The sequence below is a fragment of the Thamnophis elegans genome, chromosome 14, assembly GCF_009769535.1.
Source record: "Thamnophis elegans isolate rThaEle1 chromosome 14, rThaEle1.pri, whole genome shotgun sequence".
Classification (NCBI taxonomy): domain Eukaryota; kingdom Metazoa; phylum Chordata; class Lepidosauria; order Squamata; family Colubridae; genus Thamnophis; species Thamnophis elegans.
This window is the reverse complement of record NC_045554.1, coordinates 33770889-33791295: the sequence shown is the minus strand read 5'-3', so window position 1 is coordinate 33791295 and position 20407 is coordinate 33770889. Positions and strand designations below refer to the sequence as shown.

Genomic DNA, 20407 nt, shown 5'->3' with positions numbered 1-20407 from the left:
CCCTCAAGGAGGAAAAACAGACCCACAATGATGACAGACCCTCTGAAATGAAAGGCCAGTCACTGAAGAATTAAGAAGAAATTAATATGGACTTGAGTATCTGATTTGTACGTAAAATGAAGTTAACCAATGTGCATTGCAAATTTTAGACTGCATTAAATTATCCTATCCAAAGAAAAAAATCTCATGGCTTAACAAATAGAGGAACAATGCACTACAACAAAGAGTCATGTTTTGCTTGTACACAGCAAATCACTCTGGCACATTCAGCCATCTGGCTCATCATATTCTTATTTTACAGGAGGGACACACATTTTTATTCTAGAGAGAAAAATGTTGCCGGGGAATAAGGATTATTGATGATTTTAGCAACTTTGGATCTACTGATCACTAAAGCTTTGTCATAGATTCATATCTTGTCAAACCAGAATTTATAAAGTATAGTGTCAACATTTGAGGTTAGCCCAGGAGAAAACTTCAAACAGGACTAGATGGACTAGTGATGTTTTGATATCTATATTTATTACTACCTGTATCTTCTTTGTGTTGTGGATGTATCATTTTGCTGCACAGCTTTAGATATGGTTAAGAAGTGAAGGTCTGCATTCTGAAAATTTGATGTGAAGTTTCTTACCTGTAGCGTCTTCTCCAGAACTTTGTAATAACTTGCCATTCTCCAAAGCATGATGACATACCTATTAAAAGTAGAATATGACTATCAGGGTGAGAGATGATAACTAAAGTCTGAAGAGCAGAGACCCAATTCTTCAAAAATTACAATAAAATTCATTGCACCTACATGTTCCTAAAACCAAGCTTTTCTTTTGGGTGGCCTGGAGATATACAATCCAGTATGGAACTGCATCTACATGGAGGGAAGTAGGCAGTAGCCCAAGGCTGTGTTTTAGGCCCGATACTCTTCAACATCTTCATCAATGATTTGAATAAGGGGATAGATGGGGAACTCATCAAATTTGCAGATGAGACCATAGGAGTAGGCCAGTGGTGGGATTCAGCCAGTTCGCACCTATTCCGGAGAACCGGTTGGTAACTTTCTAAGTAGTTCAGAGAACCGATTGTTGGAAGAAATTGCATTTGTTTTTTTCCACTTTTTCAGGGCTAATCCTGTAAGGAAGGCAGGAAGGAAACATTCTGGTGTTGTTTCTAGCCTAATCTTTATTGACCTGCTTACAGAAACTGCCTCTCCGGTTAACCCTTATTACATTGTAACAGCTAAGGTGAAGCGCCCATCAACATGAGTGACCTTCAGTTGGCCAAGCCCACCCAGTCACATGACCACCGAGCCCCACCTACCCAGATAGTCATTGGGGCAGAGAACCGGTTGTTAAATTATTTGAATCCCATCACTGGAGTAGGCAATACTCCGGAAGATAGGCTCAAGATACAGAAAGATCTTGAGAGACTTGAACATTGGATGCTATCTAACAAAATGAAATTCAATGGTGAAAAAAGTAAGGTTCTACATTTAGGCAAGAAAAACAAAATGCACAATTACAGTATATAAGGTATCCTGCTCAATAGTAATAATTGTAACAGGGATCTTGGAGTCCTAGTGGACAACCATTTAAATATGAGCCAACTGTGTGCAGCATCTGCCAGAAAGGCCAACACCATTTTAGTCGACATAAACAGAGGGATAGAATCAAGATCACATGAAGTGTTAATACCATTTTATAATGCCTTGGTAAGGCCACACTTGGAATACTGCATTCAATTTTGATTGCCACAATATAAAAAGATGTTGAGACTCTAGAAAGAGTGCAGAGAAGAGCAACAAAGATATATTGGGGATTGGAGGGTAAAACATATGAAAAATGGCTGCAGGAACTGGGTATGTCTAGTTTAATGAAAAGGGCTGCCATGATAACAGTGTTCCAATCTCTCAGGGGCTGCCACAAAGAAGAAGGAGTCAAGGTATTCTCCAAAGCACCCGAAGTTAGGACAAGAAGCAATGGATGGAAACTAATCAAGGAGAGAAGCAACTTAGAACTAAGAAGAAATTTTGTGACAGTTAGAACAATTAATCAGAGGAACAACTTACCTCCAGAAGTAGTGAATGCACCAACACTGAGAATTTTTAAGAAGATGTTGGATAATCATTTGTCTGAAGTGGTGTAGGGTTTCCTGACTAGTCAGGGGGTTAGAAGACTTCTAAGGTCCCTTCCAACTCTGTTATTCTGTTTCTGTATTGGCAGGCCATCTTAAATGTTGGTTGTATGAATCACCACTCCCTGTATTGGTGTTTTTATCTTTTGAGCAATGTGAAGTGAACAAGGAGGCTGTCTCTTCATTTGCTCAGGAAATATTGGAAAAAAGTGTGCATCCATCTGGGACTATCCTTGTGACCTAAGAACAAAAGTGTAATTTTGTTGTTTAAGCTTCCATGAGTGTGATTAATCAATGAGTTAAAGCCCCCTGCCAGCTGATATATAAAGGACAGTAAAAGAGTGAATATATATAACTAATCCTGTATTTTTGCTGGTCAAGCTATTGTTTGATTTGGGATGGTGGTGGTAGTATAAAATTCTTTATTCTTAATCCCTGGGTTTCATTAGACTGGGTTTCTGTTGACCATGAAGTGGTATTTATAACAAGGATGTGAGAGAGATTTTTTTTTTTAAAAAAAAAGCTTTGTTTGTACTATGTGTCAGAGAAAATTGGAAATATTCTGTGTGAATTGCTACTGTTTTCCAATAAATTCCCAATTGCACATACTTAGACAGTTTCAAAGCTGATACTGTAGAACAACCTGAATTCAGCATTGATGTAGCATTTGCCTTGCCCATTATGGCAACTTTGGGGTGTGCCTATATCAAATATTATTCTCTTGGCTTTAAAGCATATTCTTTTCAGAATGCTACTATTCTCTTACAGATGCAGGTTTTTGTAGTCAGACTTGTCATCATTTATTGAGAGGACTAAATAAGAAGGACCACTTCTAGAAATGTGTGATTCACATCCAATTCTCTCTCTCTCCCTCTCCCTCCCTCTCTCTCTCTCTCTCCCTCTCCCTCTCTCTCCTTCCCTCCCTCCCTCCCTATGTGTGTTTGTGTGTGTCTCTCTCCCCCTCTATGTATCTCTGTATCTCTCTCGCCCTCTGTGTGTGTGTGTGTGTCTCCCCCGCTCTCCCTCCCTCCCTCCCTCGCTTCTTCCTAGCACATTTTTCTATTAATTGCAATCAATGGGACATGAGTTTCTGGCCATATTAAGCAAGATGTAAAAGGGTTCAAGAGATAGCTCGGGTGCAAGTAAAGCAAAAAGTTAAGAATAAGCTTGTCACAAGTTTGAAGTCCTTTTATACGATACACTATTTGAACAGAAGTCTTCTGTCCATTGCTGTTCTATCTATTTACTGTCACACGGAAGAGGTTTTTCAAATCTTGAAGGCACATTTCGATCTAACATCCCAGAGGATAATAAAGGATTCTTAGAAACCAACTGTGACCAATTTGCTAGGCTACTTGTAGCTAGAATCGTTCTTATTCATTCCAATTTGATTTCTGCCGGTCTCAGAGGATTATTTTCGAGGGTCTCCTTATCTGGTTTTGATGAATATTGTTTTTTCCCCCCTGTTGAGATTATCAAGGGTACAAGTGCAACTTTGGTAATTTGAGACCACTATATGTTAAATTCTTGTCTGATGTGCTTTGTAGAATCAACTCTATTGATCACTTTATTGATCACTTTTTTAAAAAGTGGTCAATACTTTACTGGATATATATATATATATATATATATATATATATATATATATATATATATATATATATATATATATATATATATATATATATATATTTCAAGGAGGAAGTTATTTTTTCAATAGCTTGTTTGTGTGGGCATGTATGTGCAAGTACACGTGTGCGTATATTAAGCAAACCACTTTAAATCAGGGTACCAAACATGTTAGGATAAGTAATTTGACAGGGTCTTGAATAACGTTAGTTCCTTGACAGTATTCCATACTTCTCCTTACTCCTCCTGCAGCATAAATTTTGGATCTATTGTTCTAAAATTGGACAGAGTAGATTAGAGGATGGAAGGGCTATTCTGTTTTGCAAGACTGGTTGGTTGATTTATTGATTGGCTGCCTTAATTCATACAACTTTGGGCAACTCGCGTAAGTAAAAGTAAAAAGACAATCTGTGATTCATTACACCAACAATGAAGCCAAATATCAGGGCAACATTTCACTAAAATATGATTCAAATAAGAAACCTCCCCCTCCCAAAACTTGCAGTCCAGCAAGATAAACCCAGGTTGTTGGGGGCAATATGCTGACTCTCTGTAAACCGCTTAGAGAGGCCTGAAAGGCCTATGAAGCGGTATATAAGTCTACTGCTATATTGCTATAAACCTCAGACACACAGAAGAAAATAAAAAGAGCCCAAAGCACGCTTACGCTGTAAGTATAAACATGATTATGAATACATGAAGTAAATACAAATACAAGGGAATATTAGGACAAGGATGGTAGGCATGCTGGTGTGCTTATGCATGCCCTTAAAGACCTCTTAGGAATGGGGTGAGGTCGACAGTAGACAGTCTGAGCTTAAAGTTTTGGGGGTTTGGGGAAGAAACCACAGTGTCAGGTACTGCATTCCAGGTATTGATCACCCTGCTGCTGAAGTCATATTATCTGCAATCGAGCTTGGAATGGTTATCCCATTTTATTAGATGTCATATTGGCACATCTGGGAAAACCTGAATCTGAAAGCTTCCAGGTTTTCCCCACCCAAAAGTAAGTTCAAGTCCCTGCCCAGCACCCACATGTCCATCACACGGCCCAATCAGGCACTGTCCCAACTGGAGGTGCCTCCCAATCATACCCCTCCAGGTGCAGGTTAAGATGTCCTTGACTCTTTGAGAAAGAAATGTTATATGACTATATATTTCCCATACTCCATATAATCCCCCCTCCCGTTTTCCCACAGCATTGAATGTGGCAGGCCTGAAGGCCCAATGCAAAAGATGGATTCCAGGCCAGATTTTTTACTACCGGTTTTGTGGGCATGGTGTGGTGGGCATGGCAGGGAAAGGATACTGTAAAGTCTCCAGTCCTTCGGCACTCCAGGGGAAGGTTACTGCAAAATCCCCATTCCCTACCGATCAGCTGGGACTTGGGAGGCAGAGAATAGATGGGGCCAGTCAGAGGTAGTATTTACCGGTTCTCCAAACTACTCAAAATTTCCACTACTGGTTCTCCAGAATTGGTCAGAACCTGCTGAATGCCACCTCTAGAGTTGCTACTACTACCTTCATAACTGGTAGAAGAACAATTGGCCTGCTGAAAAATGTCTAAGAATATGCACGCCCCATCGGAATAAACATGACATACTGTGATTAATATTGGCTTCCAATTTAGCAATTATAATTAATAAGGAAATGTTTCAGTATAACAATTAATGTACAGGATTAGGACTTGGGAGTTTGGATTTGAACCCAACATCATTTATGAAGTTCATTGGGGTTTGTGGACCAGCTATTCTGTCTAGGCCCAGCCTCGTTCATAGAGTTGTTATGGTTACAAGGGTGGAAAAAGAAAGGAAGAAGTAAAGTTCTTGGAAGCAAAGCAGGATAAGCATAAATCTAGGTAGCAAATAAATAAAATCCTGATCATTGTTAATAATTACGGCTATTAATCTTCATGAAGCATTTCAAATCGATGGCTCAGTTTGGGCTAGATGCAGTCTCTTAATCCAGGGTGTTGACAATGGTCTGTTGGTTGTCTGTTTGCCCAAGGAGTAATAAATGTTTATTCTGTAGAGGAAACATAAAATAAAATTAAAAACAACTAAAATATCTGCAGTGTAGGAGCTTTTGTTTAGTGAGAGAGCACAGTTGCCATGGCTGTGATAAGATCCTTTTGTCCCTTAGCAAATGGCAAAAATCAGCTTGCCAGATTCCTCCCTCTAAAAGTTCTGTCATTTCTTTCTGTTCATTCTGTTGTTTGCTAGTGGCATAAAAGAAGAAGTCATATTGCAGCCTCCGGTGTCCACAAATGGCTCACTGTGGACATTTGTCCACATTTTAGGACCTTCCCTCTCTGGCCTTGGTTTTATGTAACTGCTTGTTCATAATGCACAGGCGATCCTTCTGTGGATATAACTTGGAAGGGGTACCTTCTATGGCACTTTCCCCCTCCTCCTGATTTACCCTCAGTCCATCATCTTGTTCTACAACCTGGCTTAAGAACCATTCTGCAGTTGTCAAATTTGGTCAGATATGCCTTGCATTTTCACTGGGGACAAAAAAGGCTTTCAGCTAATGAAAAATCCTCAGGGCATGCTTGAAGATAAAGTTATCTCAGTCAAGCATAACTTGCCATTTCTTGACGGACATGTTTTGAGAACGTTGTCTTGGTTGTTTATTAAACCAGCTGTCAAAAGTTGTAATCGGTAAAGGGGCATCTGGATGTTAAATAGCTCGTGGTTGAATGTTTTTAGCTCAAAACGTAATGTGCCCTGCCAGTTTTGTAAGAGACTTACAATGCCTTGAGTGATGCCCTTCATGGCATGTTTTTGAATCATTCTGTTCCTTTTTCTTCCTTAATGTTTTAATACTTCACTAGAACATCTAGTGTGAATTAATAACAATGAGCTAATCTAAGTATGAGCTTCCTTCCCATGCTTATTTTTTCTTCATAAAGGTAAAGGTTCCCCTCGCACATATGTGCTAGTCGTTTCTGACTCTAGGGGGCGGTGCTCATCTCCATTTCAAAGCCGAAGAGCCAGCCCTGTTAGAAGACATCACCATGGCCATGTGGCCAACATGACTAAATGCCAAAGGCACATGGAACACTGTTACCTTCCCACCAAAGTGGTCCCGATTTTTCTACTTGCATTTTTACTAGCGGTTTGAACTGCTGAACTGCCAACCTTTCTGATTGACAAGCTCAGCGTCTTAGCCACTGAACTACCACATCTCAATTTTTTTTCATAAGGTCTGGAAAAAGGACTCCATAAGTATTGTGGGTTTTTTTTTATGTTATACTTGAGTAGCTTAGAAAACTTCACCAACTATTTGAGGTCTCTCCTTGGCATTTTCAGAACTGATTTCTCACCTGAGAGTTCACAAAAGATGAGAGATGAAATAAAACAGAAATTACTCTTTCCAATTTCCCTTTCAATTCCCCGGGAGCCCAAATTGAGGTAGAGGAGTCGGAGTGTATAGAGTGAAAGAAGTGGTAAGAATGTTCTTCATGGGAGTGTTTTTCTATGTCTGGAGCCGAGATGAGCAGCCAAGCTCAAAGGGAAGTGAATCAGTTTTAGGAAATCCAGGTAAGGCCTCTTGGGCCAGAGTGGGAAGTAACTGGATGTGAACAGGAAGAAAGAGATTTACACCCATTTAAGTCTTAAAGCTAATTCTCATCCTTACTCTTTGGATCTATATCTGATTTTTTTTTTTTTTAGAAAAAATCCTAAATATCCTCTATGGAACTGTGTCCTCCTTTGTGTATTGATAGTAATTTTATTTTATTTATTTTATTTTTCATAGTGTTGATCTATGTGAATCATTATTTCTGGTCTTTGTGTGCCATGGAGCCATTTTGTGAATGTTTATAAGACTTAGGTTATCACATTAAGCACCAATAAATAAATAAGCATTGTCATAAAACTTCAAGAAACAGGCAGTCACCACTGCCTTTTATCCTGGCTTATTACCACTTGAAAAACTGGTAAAAGTTGATTATTGCTGCTTTGGGGTTTTTGATTTGTTTGTTTATCTAAGTGACAGTAATAAGATGCTTGGCTGTGTAGTTGATCTGATAAGATTAAATCATAAATGTATGAGCTAGTAGACTTGTGAAGTATTGATCATAACTGATACCTTTAACATTGTTTCTGTATAGACCTTATTCCTTTAGATTAGATTTTCTTGGGTATCCTTAAGGTTCTCCTTTACCCATTCTTTCATGGATACATTAAATATTCAAGAAAACATAACTGCATTTGCTTGTTTCTTAAACTAGCTTAAACCGGCACTCCTGTTAACTGACAACAGCATATGAAAGTCTTTCAGTGCATTTCTTTGGATGATGACAAGCGTGGCATCCATGTAGCAACACCAAAATGTAGGTGTGTAATTTTGAAATGCATGGTGTTCTAGTTCGCACAGGACAGTTTCTGCCATAATTCCTGATATTGGTGATCCCATGGGTGTCCTTTTTATTTGCTCATAGATTTCCCTTTTTAATGTGAAGAAGGTATGTTGACAGTATTGGAGTACTTCATGATTTGTGTCCTGTTTAGGTTGTTCTCATGTGTGTTGTATTGATATTTTTTATCTATTAATTTATATGCTACAAGGGTGTGTGTGAATCTAAATAGGGATACTACATCACAGGAGACCATGATCCCATCAAGAGCCATCTTTAAACCTTGTAATTTTGTCAGAAATTGTGGGAATGATGTGACTATACTGTTCCCAGCTTTGAGCATGTGCCATTCAAACCATCATTAAAACAAAATACTCACTCAACTGCTCTGGACCAAACTTTAAACTCTGTTAGTCTTTAAAAGCTTTACAGATCAAACTTGATACAAATATTTATTGTACGCTAGAATGAAGCTGCTTTATGGAGTTGATGGCTCTCTCATCATAAAACATGGAACCTTCTTAGACACATGGTATTTATTTAAGGCATCTCTTTCTTTTGTTAGTGATTTAACACATATTTAGCCTTGTGCTTTTCAGTCTTGGATCTAAGGGATTGTAGGTTGTTCACATAACCCACATATCTGTCCTGAAAAATTGGTGAGAAATTTCATTCATTGGTGATGCTCAACCATTGTAATCACTTCTTCCTTTACCTCAGTTGCAAGATTGCTGTCCTAGGTACTGAATCCTAAATTCCTAGGCACTGAATTCCTAGGTATTGAATCCTGAATTCCTAGGCAACAGAGGTGGGTTTCTACCACTTTTCCCCAGATAGTGAGGCTCCGCCCACCTGCCCGGACATTTCTGTGCATGCACAGAAGCTTCTGTGCATGTGCAGAAGTGTTGCACGAGCAAACCAGTAGTAAAATAAATTGAAACCCATCACTGCTAGGCACTGATGTCTGAATTCATAACCATGCTTCTCTCCACAGTGCTCAGCACCCAAGTTAAGCTAGGATTTCTAGATTTATCCTCTTCTTTCATTTGATCTATTTGATTTGCTCTGATTCCTATAACTCAAAGCCTGAGCATTCTTACTTGTTGATTATTATTTTGCAAAAGGAGAATGCAGAACTAGAGTGTAAAATTAAATTTAAAAAATAGACAAAACACATCTACCAAACCAGAAAAGGAGACAAAAACCATTGCAGATTACAATTAATCCCATGTTGTCTTGGCATGCTTACATATTGCATGAGCTGATAGAAATGGTAAACTGCATCATGCAATTTGAATATCTTCTGGAACATAACAGTATTTGTCGCAGTTTTATTCTCTTTCATTATTTCAGCATTCACACAGAGAAATGAATTCAATTTAGGAGGAGTGTAAATTCCCTTTCTAATTGAGGAGGTGACATCATATTGCCCAACACGGCAGATATTTTCAAAATAAAAGCAGAATGGCTGACTCATGAGGCCCACTGTGAAAAGCAGTTAGTCATTTGGCCTTTTTGAAAGAAATGAGAGAACCATAGGAATCACATTTTCAGAGATGGATTAGAATGGTTACAAACGGACCCTTGTTCTCCAGTTGCATTCATATAACATAAATAAACCTTCTAAAAGGTTGCTTATGTGAACTTATCCTAGGGGGTCTATGATAACTTGTTGCAGCCAACTTGCATGGTGCGGTGAACACACCACAGCCAAATTGCCATAACAAACTCACTGCAGAACAACTCAAGTATGGCCAACTCACCACTAGACAACTTGTTGCACAACAAAAGTTACACTAATATCACAAAAATGGTAGAATAGAATCATTAAAGAAAAGACGCAAAATGAAATATGAATGGCAAAAATTAAAATAATTTCTTATTTTAAATAATTTTATTTATTTTAAATAATTAACTAGAATTGTTAAATTGTCCCATAGTGAGTTGTTATGCAGTGAGTTGTCCTGTAGTGAGTGGTCCCACTCTCTCTCCTAGAGTATATAATTAGGTTAGATGGATATCTGTAACTCTAATCCTCTGTTCAGTGCAGGAAATCAATCACACATTCAGGCTCAACTGTAGATTGTAGTAAAATTCCAGTACTTGTTTGTATGAATATGATAAGCCAAGACAATATGCAACATCTGGTTGGGCTGTTACTGAATTGCTGAATATCATTGATTGGATTCAAACAATACACTAATCCATAATCCATGGCTTGCAAAATATGAAATCTGAACTCACACTATACATTATTTTAATAAGCAAACTAAAGCCTGGGTAAGTTTTTAAATTCATTTTTTAATGGGGCAAATTATGCACATATACTCTATTTTCAATTTGTTTTCTTCTGGTGGGAAATTTGCTTTGGACCAACCTTATATTCCCATTTATTAGTTCATATCAAAATACCTTAACTATTTGGAGACCCGAACATGGTGACCCTAACAAAATAATACATAGTGAGTAAAGCAAAAACTGATACAGAGATTATGTTATTTGCATGTGAGTTTAAATCAGCAATCTGAAACAAAAAGCTTAGAAATCCACCTTAAGTTCAGCTGCAGCCATGAGAGTTTTTCTATAGCTGTTGTGCAAAACTTTGAGAAATGTTGATGGATTCATTCACCAATAAATTTGGGAGAGAAAACAGATTTAACAATCCTAGCAATGTTCTGCTTTTGATTCCTAAATTCTTCTATTCCTTTTTTTTGTCCAGATGCCAGGTAGTGTTAGCTTACAAGCTAAATAGTGAGAGATGTCAACACCTTTAGAATCTATTAATATAACACTGCTGCTTCAAATAATTCAACAACCTCTTCATGCTGTGCTCCTATCCCTATCTTTATTATTCTTATTTGTCCTTTATGATTTCTGTATCCACTCAATAGAGGAAAACTCATTAGGTGACAGGGAGAAGTTATTATACTACCACTGGTGACTTTTGGCACCTAAAGAATGATAAATGCATTCATCAGTGACATATCCTTTAAATGATCGTTTACCAGCATAAGCATTCAAGAGAAACAGTAGTTCATTTATTTTCAAGGGAGGAAATTTCCCCTCCAAATTGAAGTTCCAATTCCGTATGATCTATTGTTCCTTGAACAAGCCACTGGTTTTTTAAAAAGTTAACGCCTTCTGGAAGAAAGCTAGATGGATATTCTGAAATATTCTGCAGAAGCAAGCATGCAAAGATGTAATACAAGACTATAATTTGTTTATTGACAAGTAGAATAAGCTACATTCAAGTTGTGGAATAGGATACTTGGATTAAATGTATAAGGTAAAGGTAAAGGTTCCCCTCGCACATATGTGCTAGTCGTTCCCGGGGTAGTGCTCATCTCCATTTCAAAGCCAAAGAGCCAGCACTGTCCAAAGACGTCTCCGTGGTCATGTGGCTGACATGATTAAATGCCAAAGGGACACGGAATGCTATTATCTTCCCACCAAAGGTGGTTCCTATTTTTCCACTTGCATTTTTACATGTTTTCAAACTGCTAGGTTGGCAGAAGCTGGGGCAGGTAACAGAAGCTAACTCCATTATGCAGTGCTAGGCATTCAAACTGCTGAACTGCCGACCTTCTCCATAGTGGTGGAGATATCATCCAGACTGGGTTGACATCATCCGCTCACTGATAGACTGAATCTGATGACAATTATTGTTAAGCCACACCCCTGTTGCTAGGCAACCTCTGCTTTTTGACTCAGTCCCTCAGTGAGGACAGATGCATCACCCAGTGGCTCCACAACTAACTTTTAAATTTGAGATAAGTAGGATATTGGTTTAAAATCAGATTGTGTGTGAATTTGTATTGGGAAGCCCTGTATAGAGGCTGTTAATTTATGCCTTCAGCCCCTTAGGATGTGATCCATGTAATAAATACACCTCATAGTCCCAGCCAAATTGTGATAATATAAAACAAGTAGCCAGCTCAAACTTTTACAACCTAGACTTGTTAGTACTCAAATAGGTTTGGTAGTTCACAAGGATCAACACAGAATGAGAGAGAAGCGAAAGAAACAATAAATCAGTTTGTTCTTAACCTTAGTTGATCTTGAAATGTTGAGCAGGATGAATCTCATTTAGAGAATTACTCCTTGAATGGAGTAATTCTAGAGTAAGAAATTTGAAAGAAATGTTTCAGGAAAAGGTGATGGCAAACCACTTTTATATTGTTGCCAGGAAAAAACAGAGATGGACATTTCCATGCCATTAGAAGTTGAATTTCAGTTGAAGAAAGTTTTACAGGAGAGAGTTGTAAAGCTATTTCATCTGATATCCCACCTTCTTCTCTGTTCATCTGGAATTGTTTATCCAATTCTCAAAGATTTGGTGTTATTTTGTGTGCATATTTTTTTTTAAAAGATTGTTCATAATTTGTTTCCTTTTGGTTGAGGGAGAAGCTCATATCCCTGATGTGGTCTGTACTTGTTTATTTCTACAGAGATTAAAGAAGCTACTTGGGCTTTAAAAATAATACCTATTTTAATAGTATTGAGCATTTTTATTGTTGACTTGTATTAAAACTGTCATAACACCTTTATGCCTCACAAAGATTCATAAAACTCCTCTTGTTTTCCTCTCTTATTTAAAAAAAAAATGTACCTCTATCAGGGTGTGTTTATACATATTTACTATATATTCTTCTGTGATTGAATTTATATGTATCAGATATTCATTTTGTCATCATTGAATGAGTCAGTGGTGATAGAACACAATTTGATTGGTATAAAATTGCAGTTAATCCCTGCCATCTCTCTTGAAAGATATCAAATAGGAAAGGGGAGGTAGGAATTACGTAATTGAAATCATTTTGAGATGGTGACTGAGTCAAAGGTTGCACTACATCATCATTTTTTGCAACATTTCAATAATCTGCCTACAATTATATGGATGACTGCAGTGCACTGAGCTATCGTGGTTTGTTTGCAACACACCCAAGACATCTCAGTTTTGTAAATAGTATATTAAGCCAAAAATGAGTCATGTTGTCCTCAGTATAATGAGATTTAGGACCACAATTGAACCCAAAATGTATGTTGCTAACTGTGACATTTCAGTGGCTATTGCCCCATTTCTTGCCACAATTGTTGTGAATCACTGAAGTTGTTAAATTGATAGCACGGTTGTTAAGTGGATCTGGTTTCCCCTTGATTTTGCATGTCAAAAGGTTGCAAAAGTTGATCACATGACCCCAGGACCCCAGAAATATGACGCTCAGTTGCCAATTGTCTGAATTTTGATCACATGACCATGGGGATGTTGTAATGGTCATAAGTAGAGAAAACGATCATAAATCACTTTTAAAAAAAGTTTGTGAGTATACATTCACAAATGTACATTCTCATAAATAATGTTAATATTTACGTGTTATCTTTTAACCTTTATCACAATTGATTTAAAAATTTCAAAATACAATCGGGGTTACTCTCCCGCCATCCCTTACATCCATCTTATTTTACAACAACCCTACCTTTTCTTCCTCCTTTCCTCCTAACCTCCCTTCTCTCCCTTCTTCTCTCCCCCTCCCCTTTGTCTTTCCTTCTTCCCCTCCCTCTCCCCCACTCCTCCTCTTTTCTTCCCCTTCCTACCCTCTCTCCATAAGTCACTTTTTTCAGTGCCATTTGTAATGGTCATTAAGTGAGCTATTGTAAGTGGAGCTATTGTAAGTGGAGGACTCCCTTGTACTCTTATGGATATATGTATGCATTGTGAAGGTTGATCATCTGAAATAGACAACTGTAGAAAGCAGCATCAGACTCCAAAGAGTAATATGCAAATTTATTGGGGGGGGGGACTTTTAATTCACAACCCACCCCATATAACAATCTTAAGTTCCTTTGCTGGAGACATGGACTAGAACCCAAACGTATTGCTACAGATACACATAATAGGTACATTTTTTTTTAAAAAAAAGTCTACATCTCCACAATAGCAGTAGTGAAAACTCATCCTATGTTCTTTGTCTATTGTTCATTGTAGGCCCACATAATTATGAACCTAATTATCTTTAACTTTGACATGAGAAAATAATTTTGAATCCTAACAATGGCTTTACATCCTCATACATATTTTATGATACTTAAGAAATTACATCCTAGGAGATAAAATTAGTGCATTTAATGACTTAAAAAAAATGGGGAAAGTGGCATAGATTTTGAAACATTCTTAAAGATGGCTTTATTATTTTTATTATAATTAGTTTATTATTATTTTTTTAAAAAATCACATAGGAGTTTCAAATTGCTGGCTTCATAGTGCATTTAATTTCCATGCCACATGTATTATTGATTTTAACAGGAGAAAATAATTACTGTCTTAGTGAATTACTAACATTAAGGAGGAAATGAATTGATAGATTAACTTGGGTTTAGACCTCCAGCAGCAAATGTGAAGATTGATTTAAAAAAAACAAAGAAAGATATAAAAGAAAACCTTGGTTTTCTTTCTACTATGATCTGATATCTCACATTTCAGATGCCTCTTTGTGAGTAAACAAGATAAATATGTTTAAATTTAATAAACCTCTACAGAATTATCATGAAGTACATTGAAGAATTTAGCAAGATCTTCAACCAGGGGTCAACAGTGTGAAGCCCTCCCACCTCTCTCATCTATGTATCCATATGATCACACATCTTCTATCTGTCTGTCTATCATATATCTGTCCTTATGATTATCTATCATCTATCTATCTATTTATCTATTTATCTATCTATCTATCTATCTATCTATCTATCTATCTATCTATCTATCATCTGTCTGTCTATCATCCATGTGTCCATATGATCACACATCTTCTGTCTGTCTGTCTGTCTGTCGACCGACCTACCTACCTACCTACCTACCTACCTACCTACCTACCTACCTACCTATCCAATGAGGAAAGAAAAGCTATTTCATCAAGAGGGGATAGCTAGACTTTTAATATCTCCACATATTTCTAATGCTCAGTCAGTATTTTGGAATGATTAAATAGAAGTGGATGTCATTCATTGGTGATGCAATGAGAGCTAGCCATATTTAGTATTTCTGTTTGTGTCTGCATCATTGTGAGAACGAGAGGAGAATCAATGGTGGGGAAACATAACAAAACCATCCTCCTATATAGTAACATAAGCTGCTGTGAAATCTACAGTGTGCTGCTAGAAATCAAAAGACCGATTTTGCAGAGATGAGTAAATCCTCAAGCTGCGGAAAGTACTTGAAAAGTGATTAATCATGATTCCAATGAAAATACATAATATCCAGAGAATAGAGAGTAACTTACTATTCAGGCAGCATACTCACAAAGAATCCTATCTTAGTTGATTTTCACAGTTTGGCGGTTCATCAGAAATAAAGCTTTTATCTTTCCTTGTTATTCTAAATACCATCATTAGATTAAATAACCCTTTGCCAGGACTGCAAATTACGCAAAACGAATAAGATCAAATTTGGATGGCCTCAGAAGCATATAAACCTGTCCCACAAAAATTGAAAATCAAAACTTGTCCACATCAATCAATCGGAATAGAGCTGCAGGGGACTAGAGCAGGGGTGGGTTGCATTACTGCAATTACAATTTTGCCTGCACGCGCTCACTTCACTTGCCTGTGTGTGCGCATTTACACATAAATAGGTCTGCACATGTGCAAAACGTTTTAAAAAGTTACAAAATTAAATTTGTGCAATGAAAATTGTTCTGCACATGCGCAGAACAAAAAAACAAGATGGTGCCACCGATAATGCCTCCAGGAGAAATGGTTCGGGGGCATGGCTGGCCTGGGTCACTGTCGGTTCCAGCAACCCAGGCTGCCAAACCACTACAGGTTTGGCCAAAACAGTCCAAACTGGTAGAAACCCACCACTGGACCAGAGGTCTTCTAGTCCAATCCCCCTGATCAAGCAGGAGACCCTGTACCATTTCAAATAGTTAGCTGTCCAGTCTCTCCTTAAAATCTTCCAGTGATGAAGCACCCACCACTTCTGAAGGCAAGCTGCTGCACTGGTTAATTGTCCTCACTTTTAGGAAGTTTCTCTTTAGTTCCAGCTTGCTACTTTCCTTGATTAGTTTTCACCCATTGCTTTTTGAAACTTGACCCCCTTTTCTTTGGGGCAGCCCCTCAAATACTGGGAGACTGCTATCATAAATGTCTGAGTAACAAAGTTATTAATGAGCACTACTTTCTTATCGTGTTATAGATCCATTAGAGGTGTTTTGAAATTTTGCTTATCTCTGAGGGCTAACAGAAGACACGGCTGGAAGAACAGTTGGTTGGACTAAACAGAATGATTTACACCTTTGCAGAAACATATGTACGATTTTCAGCAGGCATGCAAATTTTGTCAGTTGTGTATTTTAAGACTTCAATAGATCTTGGATGAAAATACCATATGCAGCGGGGAGGAGAGAAAGCTGGGTAGCTGAATGAATGCAATAAACAAATTGCTTATTTTTAATTTCAGCTACACACAGACATGGATCCAGGAGTCAGTAAGATCAAGTACATCTTGTCAGGTGATGGCGCTGGGACTATCTTCGTGATCAATGACAAGACAGGTGACATCCATGCTATGAAAAGACTTGACCGGGAAGAAAAAGCAGAGTACACGTTGACTGCTCAAGCCGTCGATAGGGATACAAACAAACCACTTGAGCCTCCTTCGGAATTCATTATTAAGGTCCAAGATATTAATGACAACCCTCCAGAGTTTGTAGATGGCCCGTATCATGCGACTGTTCCAGAAATGTCTCTTGTAGGTATGTATGACAGAATGAGATTTCCACATTTCTTCACAGAGCATTTTGCTCCTTCTTGCTTTTGCATTTCCGGATTTGTATTTGAGCGAGCTTCCTTTTCCAAACAATTATTTTTTTGTCCCTCTGAAAGATGAATAGTTGAACAATTAGGTTGTTTTGCATTACATCTCAGGTGTTGTGAGAATTAGTGTTGCTAAAGCTGTTTATCAATATTTATTCCAGCACATCTTGGTGATACCATTAGCGTCAGGTTAATATTTATCTATGGAGAATTTATTTATTTTCCTAGTTCATGTGCAGCACTTAGGATCTATGGTTACATGTTAACATCTCCTGTACGCCCACTTCTTTTGAAATATAATTAGCTCACAGTGGTTTTGTGAAAAATGTATCTGGAAGCAAAAAGTCCATTGTTGGATTTTACTCAATTAGCTGTTTGAACTAAGAGAAGGTAAAGCAAACTAAGAAGCACTGAAAACATAGGGGAGATAACTTAAGACTACATTTGGGGACAAAATAAACCTGTCTCAGTGACCAAGAGACTGAGCTTATTGATCAGAAAGGTCATCAGTTCGAATCCCTAGCAACACATAACAGAGCGAGCTCCCATTACTTCCCCCAGCATCTGCCAACCTAGCAGTTCGAAAGCATGTAAAAATGCAAGTAGAAAAATAGGGAACACCTTTGGTGGGAAGGTAACAGCGTTAAGTGCACCTTCAGCATTTAGTCATGCCGACCACATGAGCAGGGTGACATCTTCAGACAGCACTGGCTGTTCGGCTTAAAAACTGAGATGAGCACCGCCCCCTAGAGTCGGGAACGACTAGCACATATGTGTGAGGGGAAACTTTATCGTTACTTTTAATGAAACTTTACATACCAGAATTTGTTGTTTGGTGAAAAGTCTTGCACACAGTTATGCAGAATAGGTTCTATTGTTGGGCAAAGTGACATCTGCTAACTGAAGTGGAGGGCATACTAACACAGTTAGAAATTGTGATAGACACAATGACTTATTTAGATGCAAATGTCCAGTTGACTTTTTTTTAAACTAGAGATAAATGCAAATGTCACTTCAAATTTACAGATAATAACATGTTAAACTATGTGGCATATCAAATATGAACTGACCCATCAGTTTCCCTATCAATAAAAACTGCTTTATTTAGAGTACAGTGATCACTAATTAGTCTGAAAATACATTTTATGATCTTAAGCTTTCAGTTTAATCTACCTCAAGGAGGATGAAAGTTAAGATTTCAAATGCATCCTTGAGCTTTTGGTAGAAAATGAATATTAATTAAACTTCACAAATAAAGTCTGCTGCTTTATGGATCTTATTTGGCATTATAATAAAAGTGGACTGAATCATGCAGGTAAAGGTAAAGGCTCCCCTCGCACATATGTGCTAGTCATTCCCGACTCTAGGAGGTGGTGCTCATCTCCGTTTCAAAGCTGAAGAGCCAGCGCTGTCCGAAGACGTGTCCGTGGTCATGTGGCTGGCATGTTTAAATGCTGAAGGTGCACAGAACACTGTTACCTTCCCACCAAGGGTAGTCCCTATTTTTCTATTTGCATTTTTACATGTTTTTGAACCTCTAGGTTGGCAGAAGCTGGGACAAATAACAGGAGCTAATTCCGTAATGTGGCAATAGGGATTTGAACCGCCAAACTGCCGACCTTCTGATCAACAAGCTCAGCAACTTAGCCACTGAGCCACCACGTTCCTCATGTATCATGTACACCCAGCTTTAAATCTCTACATTGTTGTGAAGGTAAATGATCAGGCTATTTTTTTTGTAGCCTGTTACTTCACAGAACTATTAGAATAAATTGCAGAATATATAATTATATGACAGTGACAGATTGTGACACTTCAAATGAGAAATGAAATCACCCCACATTCCTCGCTATTCACCCTGCAAAGTAGGAACTGAAGAGGGTTTTGTGAAGCCCTGTTTACCATATCTTAGCTTGCTTTGCAAATTCTCTCTCTCTCTCTCTCTCTCTTTCTCTTTCTCTTTCTCTGTATTTGTGCCCGTAGACATTCTGAGGAAACCTTGTTTTATTTGAAGGTAGCCAACAATGTGACTTTCAGCAATTTCTATAAAGCTGTCAAGGCTATCTGCCCATAAATGTTTACTTGGAAAAATGCCTGGATGCTTTATTCTCAGTGTTGTGTCCTGTCTTGGATCTAAAAAAAAACCCACAATAGACTGTCCTATTGCAGTTTTAAAGCAGAAGTACCGCCATCCACATTGTGTGTGAGAGGCCAATGATGCTCTTTTTCTGTCCGCCAGCACAATCAACTCTAAAAAGAGGGACGTCTGTACTAACTGGAGTCGGCCCAGAAGCATTTGTAAAGTTGAGATTGAGCTGGCTTGTCAATTCCAGCTCTTCCATGAGTTTGAATGCCTTCGCTCCTTTCAACGGCTTCTGCCGAAATTGGCATAGCAGTTCTCCATTATTGTGCCGGTGTCCATGACTCAAATGTGTGCTTAATATGTTAAGCTTCTTTAATTATACCCCAGGGCACTGAAGGCCTATGGCTTAGGCATTTATATATTTTTGCCAGCATGTTGGCAAGAGAATGCAAACACTTGGCACTATGGAGAGAAAAGAACAAAGAACATGTGGAATGTTGGGTGAATGTTAATAATGGCTACAATTCAAAGCGAAGCATACGAAAGATAGCTTCCTGGGTAAGATGCTGTTCGGTTAATGAAAAGTTTATTGAGTTAAGCTATACATTTCTATCATTTTATTTTTATTTTATTTTATTAGTTTGTCGAACATGTACAAGATGACAGCTATAAATATAAACATGGACATGAACAAGGAAAATGAGTACAAATAAATGGGGACAGTAGGACAGGGATGGTAGGCACGCTGGTGTGCTTATGCACATCTCCTTTACGGACTTTTTAGGAATGGGGTGTGATCCACGGTAGACAATTTAAGATTGAAACTGTGGGGGTTAGAGGATGTAACAACGGAGTCAGGTAGAGCATTCCAGGAATTGACCACTCTGTTGCTGAGGTCATATTTTCTGCAATCAAGTTTGGAGCTCTTTACCTTGAGTTTGTATCTATTGTTTGCCCGCATATTATTGAGGTCGAAGCTGAAGTAGTCCTTGACAGGTAGGACATTGTAGCAGACAGTTTTGTGTACAATGCTTAGGTCAGACCATAGGCGGCATAGTTCCAGGTTATCCAAGCCCAAAACTTCGAGCCTGGTGGTGTAAGGGATTCTATTGTGAGCAGAGGAGTGGAAGACTCTTCTCGTGAAATATCTCTGGACCCATTCAATTGTATTAATGCCTGATATACAGTGTGGATTCCAGGCAGACAAGCTGTATTCAAGATTTTGTCTGGCAAAGGTTTTTTATGCCCAAGTTTGCAGTACAATGTTACTGCATAGAATAAGGTATTTCTTGAAGCTCATAAAATATTTTTTTTAAAAAAAATAAAACTTGGCAGGCAGTCTAATGGAGGACATCACTATTTCTTCATCCTTTTCTAGTTTGATTTTCAGAGATTAT

General features: G+C 38.1%; 1 protein-coding gene across 1 annotated transcript in view; it reads left to right on the top strand.

Moving 5' to 3' along the window:
* The window catches only part of CDH8 (cadherin 8), a 226476-nt gene that overhangs the window by 54991 nt on the left and 151078 nt on the right, over positions 1-20407 (top strand). The window contains 1 exon segment of the mRNA XM_032230772.1: positions 16572-16866. Coding sequence (XP_032086663.1) covers positions 16572-16866 — 295 coding nt within the window.